Raw genomic sequence first — 11668 nt, 5'->3', positions numbered from 1 at the left:
AGGAATCCTGCCATTCTGTATTAAAGTGTTCTTAGTTTGGTCTGTAAATGAAAAAACAAGGTCTGGTCCTGCAGCTGCTGGCTTAAAATAGTCCACTTGGTCTTTTTATCCCCTTGCAGTGGAACAAGCCTTGAACACTGCTGCTGGGGAAGGGATGGCCCCAGTCAGGTCAAGACCACAGTGCCAGGTTTGGGTTTTTATTGGACACTTAAACATAACCAGTGGAATGACAGTTGTCAGGACATGAAGACACAGGGTAAAATTTCAGGGCTTTTCAAGCAACAAATTATTTATCTAGCTCAGATCTCTCCCAGATGGCTGATGTTTTTCTACCCAAATAGTGAGTAGAAGACAGCAGGATTTCTTCTGCATTGGAGGAAGGAACTCAGACCCAATCACCCTCATTTCAATAGCAAACAGGTATGTGATTAAGGAACTGCCTTATTGTCACCTGAAGTGCCCTTCCTTGCTCTCCTATGGCTTGCACAGGATAAAGTGACTTCTGTTTGTTCTGTCCTTTGCTGTGGGTAGTGAAGGCGCAGCAGCAGCAGGTGATGCTGGCAGATCAAAGGCTTGAAAAAAACTTTCTTCTTTTATAGGCTTTTCATGGTGGAAGAATTTCTTGTCAAAGTCCTTTTTGTTCTTAAAAGGTATCTAAAGAACTCATCAATAAATAAGTCATAGACTTGAATCTTCCTCCAGCTCTTTATGTCACCAATTAAAAGAGATTTTCTTAGACTTCCTAAGTTTGCTCATCTCAAATTCAACAACCTGTAGTGCTACCAGGACAGGTGTTTGTCTGTCTGGCATCTGCAGGGTGAGGTGTAACACAGAGTGTGTGTGTTTGTGGAGCTGTGGAGGCTCCAGGCTGCTGGCAGGAACTGGAGCAGAACTGGTGTCTGCCCTGCTTGACACACCTGCCTAGGGCCAGGACACAGACCCCCAAACCTGCTCTTTCATAAAGTCCAGGCCAAGCACAGAATTGTAGGGAGAACAGGTGTGTTTTCAGTCCAACAGCATCACAGGGTGTGGCACACGTGTTCCAGGTAGTGTAGCATGACTGCAGGGTGTTTGGTTGGGAAGCCTGTGTCCCTCTGGGCTCCTTCAAACTCATTTCTGTCCATCCCCAAGCTTGCTTCTCCTCCCATAGCACCTCTGCACAGAGTGTGGCCCTCCTACATGTGTTAGTGCAGAAAAACAAACTCTTAAATTAATTTTCAGTACTTTAGAAGATAAGTCAAAGAGAAAAATACTATATGCTGCCTGACAAATAGTTAGAATTAGTCAATAGACTGGATGAACAAATTTTCTAACCTGGCAACCTGTGGAATTGTTTTATTTTTAAGGCCTGGTTCTAGAATTAACCCCACAGGTTACCAGGTTAGAAGAATTATATGGGCACAGTCTGCTTCTCAGAAGACAGAACTAGGTAAACAGGTTAAAAATTATTTACTCTTTAGCAGCCCTAATACTAATGCTTGTTTATAAAGATTTAAGAGTACAGTAAGTACCATGAGGCTCCATGGAGCTGTGCCAGGCATGCGGCTAGGATTAATGAACTTGTGTGGAGGCATTGGGTAGGGAAGTGTTAGCTGGCACTAACATGATTTGTATTATTAGATGAAAGCTTCATATGACAGAAGACATGAGCTGCCTTTCTAGGTTGTCCTATAAAACAGCAATGAAACAGTGTCCCAGGCTTGGTTCACCATCTCTAAGATACTGAAGATGAAATCGTAGTTGGAATTATTTTAATTTCTTCAGCTGCACAGCCTGTGCATCCAAAGCACTGTGAGAGCAAGGATGTGATTTGTTTAATTGATCTCACTGGGCTTGTAGAGTTTTGCAAATGAACCTTTACAGACTGGGATGTTTTTTTCTTGATTTTTTTTTTTTTTTTTTGGTTTTCCAAACGCGGCTAGGATTAATGAACTTGTGTGGAGGCATTGGGTAGGGAAGTGTTAGCTGGCACTAACATGATTTGTATTATTAGATGAAAGCTTCATATGACAGAAGACATGAGCTGCCTTTCTAGGTTGTCCTATAAAACAGCAATGAAACAGTGTCCCAGGCTTGGTTCACCATCTCTAAGATACTGAAGATGAAATCGTAGTTGGAATTATTTTAATTTCTTCAGCTGCACAGCCTGTGCATCCAAAGCACTGTGAGAGCAAGGATGTGATTTGTTTAATTGATCTCACTGGGCTTGTAGAGTTTTGCAAATGAACCTTTACAGACTGGGATGTTTTTTTCTTGATTTTTTTTTTTTCTTTTTGGTTTTCCAACAGGAGTGTCCTAGTGGGGTTGTTAATGAAGAGACATTCAAACAGATCTATGCACAGTTTTTTCCTCATGGAGGTAAGCAGAGGACTGTGTGTCTGTCAGGTTTCCTGAAGCTTGGCTTAATGTTCATTCCTGCCAGCTGGCTGCAAAGCTACAGATTAGCTGTGTGAGAACTGTGAATTGAGCTTAAGCTTTGCAGGATCTTCACCAGAAACACAAACAGCAAGGTAATAAATTGAAGTTAAACCCTTTGAACAGTTATTTCACATGAATTTAGACAAACCCACATTAAAGACTGACACAAGTTGTCAGCCCTTTGTTCTCCACTAAGCAGTGCTCTAGACCATGATAGAAACTGGGATTGGTGCTTTTCCCTGTCCTGACTTTCTGGATGGCAGAAAGTTAAACCATGTCCCCATAGTGGTTCCTTGCTTCCCTGCTGTTGGATCTCTGTGCATGTCATATCTAGTTCAGGAGAGTCCCAGACCTCATTTTGGCCTGCAAATTAATCAAAACATCCCTAATTTTTTTTAAGCAGTTCCTAGGGGGTGTATGAACACCTAGCTACCTGAAACGATCACTTTTGGTGTTTGTGTGACTTATTAAGACAGGGTCATATCATGGATTGGAGTGTTCAAGTATAGTATTAAACCTCTCAACTAATGTGTATTCTTGCTTTCAAAACCTTCAAGAATCTATGTTGTTTTAACTGGATATATTCCATGGGTATACTGCTCTGAATTTGAAAGAAATGAGTCAGAAGTTTGTGGGGTTTTAGTAAAAGATGCAGTATTTGAGGCTTTCTGAGAAGATCCTGCACTGTAGTAGCTGCAGAATATATTCCCTGTGAATGCTGACTGCTGCTTCTGCAGGAGTGTGTGTGCACCTGTATTGGCTGTAGGAAGGTCAGTAACAAGCAGTTTCTCACTAAATATCAAGATAAACCACTTGATGTTTTAAAATGCAGGTGACCTCAAAGATACACACCTGCAATGAGTTCATGTTAGATTTCAGTACAGACTTGATGAATTCATATTATTATTGCTTTTGGCTTTGTTATGCAAAGCAACCATTCAATTTACATTTTTAACAAATATAAAAAATAAGTATTTATAGTCTTAATGTATTTCTGGATGTGTTTTTTGTGTTCAACCTAAGTTCTAGTAAGTCCAAGGAACTCCATTTACTTCAAGTAACTGCACTAACTCCTTTACATAACACAACTTGTGTGGTTTCTTCCTTCTCAGGTGTGAAAAACAATCAGGCACAGAAGCTTCATCTTTTCATGGATAGATTTTTCTTTTTCTCCTCTACTGAGGCTGAAAAATTCTTGCCTTTGTGTGTCCCATTCCTTTGAAGCATGGTTCTCCCTTGGTTAATGATGACAGTAGTTCAACCATGCTCAATAATAAATCAGCTTAATAGCAGATGTGGTTCAGTATCTTACACTGTTTTCTTTCACTTGGTTTCCAAACTGTTTGTGTAACCTTAGTGTCATAAATTGCAAGATTTCAGATTCCTGAGAGATTTTTTCACTTTAATAGCTCTCTGTACATATAAACTTGTACATTCCAGAGATAATAAAGTACCTCTGATTTATAAAAACTTTGTGCAGTGTCACCCCAGGCTTGTGATTTTTTTTTTTTCTTACACAGGGCTCCCATTCTTGGCAGGCTTTCACTTCTAATCATCAAATGATACTGGTGATCTAGTGTTTCTTAATATACATTATGTATTATACTATTGGAGTAAGAATTCTAGTTCAATATGTTTAGTTCATCATTTCATTTAGGTTAAGAGGAGGGGGTTTTGTAGGAGTGTTCTACAAATAATGAAATGTTTTTCTTCTGGGGCTATTTTATTTCATAATCTTAACCTTAATAATGTACAAGACTTTTTTTTTTCCCAAAGCCTTACAATCCTTACAAATCTTAACCTTAATAATGTACAAGACTTTTTTCCCAAAGCCTTACAATCCTTACAGCCACCTAGGTATTTGATTTTTCTGCACACTGTTATGGTTACCTGAATTTGAATAATGGAAAAGTATTTAACCATTTCGTAGAGGTCAGAGTTAAGAGATTCTGGGTCTTTCCATCTGCCTGCCTCCATTGCACAGGGCACCAGACTTCACCTGAGCACCCACACACTGAGTAGGAAGACTCAGCCTGACTAATTCTGTTTCCCACTTGCCCCAGTAACTCTGTTGGGAGGTGTTTGGGTTTTTTCTCATTCTTTCAAGTACAGCCCCCTAATCCAAACAGTTTCTTCTGTAACAAAAGCTTTTGCATTTCAAGGCTGTTTTAAGCAGGAGTGTGGGGATATGCAAGCCCATGTTAACATTTTCTAGGGCATGGAATGTCTAACAATGCTGGAAGGCTGGGTTTTATAGCAAAGGAGAACAAGGTACTGAATGCTGTGTGTGTTTTCCAGATGCAAGCACGTACGCACATTATCTCTTCAACGCCTTCGACACAGCACAGAATGGGTTGGTGAAGTTTGAGGTAACTGCTTTGCATCCTTCTTTGATGCCTCTCTCTTCCAGGTTTTTAACCTCCATCCATTCTTCCTTGTAAACCAGTGGGACTTGGTTATAGGTTAGAAGTTTCAGTGTAAAATCAGTTGATATTTTCAAATCTGGTTCATTTTATGCAGATGGAGTTGCCCGTTTCCTTTCACTAAACAAACACACAATGGTGTCACTTGGTGTCACAGAGAGAAAGTGCAGAGATGTGTGTAGCAGAGAGGTCAAGGGCAGTCCTGTTCAATGATTGGCACAGATAATCTGCATGTCAAAGAAAAGCCAGTACATTGTGTCTTCTGCAGCCACCACGCATTGCAGGGTTCCAGTTTTACGTTCCTGGAATGTGGGGTTTTCTTAGCTTATTTGATATAGTGAACAAGTACCTCAGTTACTTCGTTCCTAGGGAAACCAAATCCACCCCTTGACTAAAAAGCCTGTTGCTGTGGCTACAAATAGCCAGCCTTTAAGCTCACCCACGTACTTGGAGTGCAGCAAAGAGATAAGTCATAGGCCTGTGGAGGATGAACTTCATGGTTTTGAAGACTGTTTACTGTCATCATAAAACTAGAAATCACAGGCAGTCTTGCCTTTGCCACCAAATGGCTAAAAGTCCCAGTGATTTCCAGGCAAGACTGAGAAGTTAGTTCATTTATCAGATGCAAAATGGGAATGTTACCATATGTGTTTGTCTGTAGCAATGGCTGCAGTGGGAGTTTTGCATATGGCAGCTATTTAGTAGTTAGAGGCTTCCAGAAGGCTAAACAGGCTGAGGCACAGCAAAATGCTTAGGTAAGTATTTATTAACAAAAAAATAAAATAAACCCAGCCAAAAGTGCTGAGCTTTCCTTCCTGACAAACCTGTCTCTTTCATGATTCTCAAACATAAGCATTTTGTCCCTCTTTTTTTTTGTAGTATTCAGCAAATTCAAATTCCTCTGAGCCCCAGGAAAGAGCAAAGGTTTCTAAGACGTGATGCGCTGCCCCATGCGGAGCTAAGGGGTATAACATGAGCAGGACTAAGTACATTAAGTGAGGTGTTGGGATCTGTATAGCTCTGCTAGCTTGAAGCTCTGCCTGTACTAATACATCCCTGTAGCAAAGCTACCTACAGTGCCAGAGCCACTGTGCAGTACCCAGAATAAACCAGTTATTGGAAGCTTATAACTTTGAACAGAAAATACGAGTAAAATGCTCTGTTCCGACTGAGTAATTAGTGGTGGGAATTGCATCTGGTCAAGTCTGACAGATTTTTGCTAGAGAATAAAACCTGAGGCTCCTCGTGTTTGAAGAGTTTGGGATCTTTCTGTCTCTCTTAAGGTGGACATGAGAAAATGCTGGGTTTTCCTCCTCCTTCCCTAGCAGCCCAGGTCTAGGGGTAAGGAAGCATTGGCTTCCACTGCCACAGCCAGAGTCCAGCTGTGCTGAGCAGGCAGTAGCAGTCAGAGTGATTCTTGCAGCAGATCAGTGCTGGGAGGGAAATTGCTACTGCAGCATCTTACAGTGCTCTTACAAACCAGACATGTATTTTGCTATGGTTACATTCATGAAGTACCTAGAGTTTAGAACATGATAAATTTGGATGTGCAGCAGAGGAGGTGTCCCAGCCTCTGTCTGGGATCATGTTGTGGTGTTCCCAGCAAATCAAAGCACCCAGAGCAGCCCCACTGTCCTGCAGACGTCAGGATCTGTATCTGCCTGACTTGGACAGGACCTGCTATGAAGCCTGTGCTGTTTCCACACTCCTCACCCTAGGACTTAGGAGGCATTAAGGCTGCAGCACCCATTAGCTCTCTCTGCCTTTCCAGCTTTGCTAAGTTGCCCTATAAGCTTGGCCTTTACAGTGGCTGCAGTTGAGTACTTGGCTCAAACCAGGACACCTGTCCTAAAAAAGAAGAGTCTTTTGGCTGGCATTATATAAAGAAGGTGGTGTAGAAGAGGATGTTATGAAGTCACCTTTCTCTTTCTGCCTTGGGCCAGGATTTTGTGATGGCATTGTCCATTCTCCTGCGGGGCACTGTTCATGAAAAGCTAAGGTGGACGTTCAACCTGTACGACATCAATAAGGATGGCTACATCAACAAGGAGGTAAGGCTGCTCCTCACAAAGGGGCTTGATTTCTGAAGAGAGCTGCCTGGTTTCTGATGCACAGCACAATTAATTTTGCATGCAGCTAATTAAATGCAAATCAGACGGACTTGAGCATTTATCTAAGTAAAGTGCATGGAGATCTTATTTTGTAGACATATTTTCTTATATCATGGTGCATTTAATTGATTTCTTTAGCCAGGAGAAAAGCCCTAGTTACTGCTATGACTGACATAAGCTTTGCAGGGGAGGGTGACAGTGACAGTAGCTACTTGGTGACTGAGGGGTTTCTGGCTGCACTTGGAGGCAGGGTATGAGCTCACCTGAAGCACTACAAGCCTCCAGCACCAATCCTAAATCCCGCATCATCTTTTGTCTCTTTATGGTATTGTTTGTTTTGTATTTGGGAAGCCTTGGTTTTGAGCATGGTAACCTGGATATTTTGCAAATACATCTTTGTCTATCTTCTCAAACCCTTGTGTGTACCTGGAGGGTTTGTGGTAGCTGCTACTGGTCATGGAGTTGTGTGGCAGTTTGTGTGAGTTGGGGAGAAGGGCTGGGTTCCCAGTGACTGTCCTGTGAAGGGCCCTGGATGAGGCTCTGGGACAGGGCTGGTGCCACAGAGCACACCGGCTGCAGTCCAGCACCATCCCCAGCAGTGCTGTGTCAGAGCACACATCCTGCAGTGCTGCAGGACCAGGGCAGGGAGCTGAGCCCTGCAGGAGCCTCCCTGTGGCTGTGGCAAAGTTGGCACCGTCAGAAGGAAGCACTTGGGTTTGACAGATGAACTTGAATATGATGATACATCTGTTTGCATGCAAATGTATTCTCTGTGCTGTCTTGGAACAGGAGAAGGAGGGTGAAGAAAAGAGCAGTGAAAAAAAAAAAAATGTGCTGCAATTTCTATTAATTTTCTTTTGTCTGTGTTGGCATGGCACTCCTGCAGGAAATGATGGATATTGTCAAGGCCATTTATGATATGATGGGAAAGTACACATATCCAGTGCTCAAGGAAGATGCTCCAAGGCAGCACGTAGAAGTATTCTTCCAGGTACTTGAGTTTTGGCATGTTTTTCTTAACATTTGAACTATGTACTGCTATAATTTCCCGTGAGGACAGCCCCACGTTCAGTCCCACACCCCATGATATCTTCTGAAATAAACTGTAGCAGCTGTTCAGCCCAACATCTCAGTGTCTGCTGGTTTCCTGGCTTCAAGATCACTCGTTTGTCTCTTTCCTGACCCTCTGCATTGGGATGTGTTGCAGCCCTTCTGTGCTGCTTCTCTCAACTGCCCATCAAGAGAGACAGGTTATGGTTGGTGAAGCAGTGTACAAATGATGTTTGAAGGGCAGAGGTTGCTGTGCATGTCAAAGAAGGGATAGTTGTAGATGACCCCAGCAGTACTCACAACACCAGAGTAAACAAGTCCTTAGCAGTCAGCAAATTTATCCAATGACACTGAGTCTGTAATCTGGGCTTGTAAAGGGCCCCAGGTTTATTCAGGTTGCATCAAGTATGATCTTATACTGTAACTGCAGTGTCACCTATGGAAACAAAATTGTGTTTTGTTTTATTTTGCAGAAAATGGATAAAAACAAAGATGGTGTTGTAACTTTAGATGAGTTTATTCAATCGTGTCAGGAGGTAAGGACAAAATTATAACTGCAATGAAAGGTCTAGCTCATGCATCAGTGTTTCCTTTCCCTTTGGACAAACTCCATTTGAGACAAGATGCTGCTCAGGATCCCAGGTTTCCTTTGCTCTGTGAAAAAAACAACTTCAAGATTCAGTTTCTGGATTCTTTTGGTTTTTTGTTGTTTTTTTTAAGGGGCTGATAGTGTGTTTGTGCTGCCTCTGAAGGCCATGAGCAGGTACCACATTGCTGGAAGTACCCAGCATTGAAGGTCTCTCAAAATCTTGTCATTCTGTTTTGGAAATAAGCTCCCTCTTACAAATTTCATATTTTGGTTGGCTGTAATAGAACTACTTGCTGGTATTTTTAGCACTGGCAGAAAGAAAAGCATTTGTCTTACCATGCAGTTGGGCAAGTGCCTGTTGTCTTAGACTGTAATTAACTGTGTAACTGTTTGCTCAGATGTCTCTAATACTTAATCAGTACAATAATGGCCTCTGCATTTCAGAAAGTTTACATTGATGGAAATTGTATCATACCAGCCTTCCTGTGTATTTTACTTTCTGTGGGAAGATCTTTCCTGTTCTGCAGCCAGACAGATCTTCTGTACCTGAGCAATGGGAATACCCTCACTGTGGAGGGCTAGGCTGGTTTCCCTCTGCTTCTCTGCTCAGTCTGGCTCTGGCAACACCCAGATTACTTCTCAATCAGGCTCTTCAGGTGGCAAAATCTTTGTTAGCAGATGTATAATGCAAGGCTCTTCATTTGTTCTTTTTTTTCAGTTAATTGATTCTTGGTCTCTCCTGATTGTTTGTTTTATTTTTGGCCTCATCTTTAGTTTGCTCATTTGTGTTGTGTACTTTTCTTCAGATTTGTAATTTGCCTTCAGGCTGGATGTGCATGATGAATGGTCTCAGTATTGAAGCAGCTTTACTTTTACCTGTCAGTTTGTTTAGTGCTCTGCTGTAATTTGGGTTGGTTTCCATCTGTTGCCCTACCTGCACTAGGAGCTGTGCAGACTAAGGCACCAGTGTGTGTGGTTTCCTGGCAGGCAGAAGCCAGCCCTGCAATACTAAGGTGTCTTTTGTTCTTTATGAAAAACAGCCCAAAGTGCAGGGCTCTCCTCAGCCATTTCTGAGGATCCAGCTCATGGGCAGCACTCCCAGCATTGCTCTGGAGAGCATGATTGGTTTCCCCTGAAAGGTGATACCTTGCACACCCCAAACTGTGTTGAAGGTGAGATAGGAAGATGCAGCCTCAAAAGAAGATAGAGGAATGAGAAACAATCAATTTCTTATGTTGCTTTATGCCTGTTCATGTTACAGGCAAAGAGTTCTTTTTAACTTTTGGAATAGCTGAAAAAAACCCCAACATCATGGTTTTGGGTATTACTCTGGTGTTACCTCCAAGTACAATTCCAAGGCTTTATGACAAACAACCTAGGATTTCCATTGTGTGCTCACAACTTTCTCATGTGGTTTCAGGAACCTCAGAGAGGCTGAGATTCCATGTATTTTGGTTTTGAGTTGGTTGTGTTTCTGGGATCAAGTCATCTTTCAGAGCAGCTTTCTTACCAGGTCAAATTCTGCAATTTAACTTGGTCTTCTGAAGCCTGTTAAGCTAAGTGCACATTTTCATAGTCAGGATTGGCGAAATGCAGTTGGGCACTGAAGTCTGAGGATTCAGCACCAGCTCAGTGCTGGTGTCTGGGTTTCTTCTGTAAAGCACAACCCATGCTGAATGTCAGGCTTATGACCCTGGGCTTGCCCACTTCAAATCACCTAAGGTGCCAAAGGAAGGGGCAACTGCTTTGCTGGATTAGGACTTGATCACTGAACCAATTCCAGCTCATCAGGGATGAAAAGCATTATGAAAGCAAGGCTGTTGCCTGCAGCAGCTGCAAAGCTCCCCTGTGCCAGGCAAAGCTACTAGTTAGTTGTGTTTGTCAGTGTTAAGAAAATGTCTTCTCATTGCTTTCAGGATGACAACATCATGAGATCCTTGCAGCTCTTTGAGAATGTGATGTAACCACACCTGGCGAGTGCTAGAGGAGTCAGAGACTCTGTAACAAAGACCTCCTTTCTGGTGAAAGCTTTTTACAATTCAGCCATGTTCAGTGTGTGAGGGTTTTGTACAACATCTCCAACCAAATGGCAACCGAATGCAACCAGCCCCAGCTCTTCTCCCAGGAGACACCGGGGGACCTTTGTTTCGTTTTGGAAGCATGTGAATATTTTAATGAAACCTGATGAGGGAGAACTGCTGCTTAAAGTTCAATGAGTAATATACAGCATTGTTTGCTAGGCACCAGTCCTAGTTTTCATCTGGCAAGCTTGATTCCATATGATAGCACATGTTGATAGCTTACTCTGCCATCTATTGTGAGTGAAGAGCTCAGTCCATGCTCCCATGCAGCAACATGTTCTATGAATGCCTTGTGGTTAATCTGCTGTGACAAAAGTTGAATCTACCAGGGTAATCTATAAACACAAACAGTAAATGTACCTAGAACATGAAGCAGATGGTCAGTGCAGCCAGTATCACTTTCTGCAGAGGTCCTGCTTTTCCTTTCACATGCACTGGTGTCACCACACAGAGTTTGGTGGAAGTGCTGTAATCACACTGAGTCTGGAGCTTTTCCTGAACACATTAACTAGAGGATGTTTGTGCTAGAGTGAGCCAGAAAGAAGCAAAACATCTGTTGCACATACACATCTTCAAACTACAGAACAAATCCTGTTCAAGGATGGTAAATCCTTGCAAGACCAGGCAGATTTATAAGGGCTGGTACAGGAAAATGAGTATCTGCTCTGGTCCCAGCTACCTTCTGCAGTCCCAGCACGTGGTAGAACAAAGTGATTTTCCACTGTGCATTTCAGCAGCACTGTGGTCATGTGCTCTGGTCCTCTTGGTGTAGGTTTGACAAATGCATCTCAGTTTCATCATTTTAATGTTTGTATTTTATTGTTGGAAGTTAGGCTAAAGTCTTGACTGCTTTAGAATCTCAGAATCAGCTGCCAGGCCCATATGTCTCTCTGAGTAATTTAGTATTTTCTATAGCAAAATCTTTTTTCCTACCAGGCAGTTGCATGACCTGCACAAGTCCTATTTCCTTCCTAAAGCCATATAGTGCATTGCTTT

The 11668-nt window shown here is 42.3% G+C and overlaps 1 protein-coding gene across 5 annotated transcripts in view; it reads left to right on the top strand.

Annotated features, from left to right (window-relative positions):
- The window catches only part of KCNIP1 (Kv channel interacting protein 1), a 44353-nt gene extending 33549 nt beyond the window's left edge, over positions 1-10804 (top strand). For 3 of the 5 annotated variants that reach the window (XM_010005513.1, XM_010005504.1, XM_010005534.1), the window contains 6 exons: positions 2289-2358; positions 4717-4787; positions 6785-6892; positions 7839-7943; positions 8476-8538; positions 10508-10789. In XM_010005513.1, coding sequence (XP_010003815.1) covers positions 2289-2358; positions 4717-4787; positions 6785-6892; positions 7839-7943; positions 8476-8538; positions 10508-10555 — 465 coding nt within the window. In that variant the 3' untranslated portion in view covers positions 10556-10789. Of the gene's footprint in view, positions 1-2288; positions 2359-2704; positions 2752-4530; positions 4565-4716; positions 4788-6784; positions 6893-7838; positions 7944-8475; positions 8539-10507 lie in introns of all 5 variants that reach the window. The other 2 variants (XM_010005520.1, XM_010005527.1) reach the window with 2 other exon arrangements.
- The last annotated feature ends 864 nt before the right edge of the window (positions 10805-11668 follow it).

The sequence above is a fragment of the Chaetura pelagica genome, unplaced genomic scaffold, assembly GCF_000747805.2.
Source record: "Chaetura pelagica isolate M959 unplaced genomic scaffold, ChaPel_1.0 scaffold581, whole genome shotgun sequence".
Lineage (NCBI taxonomy): Eukaryota > Metazoa > Chordata > Aves > Apodiformes > Apodidae > Chaetura > Chaetura pelagica.
Note: the sequence above shows the minus strand (reverse complement) of the source record. Positions and strands in the feature narration are given on the sequence as shown.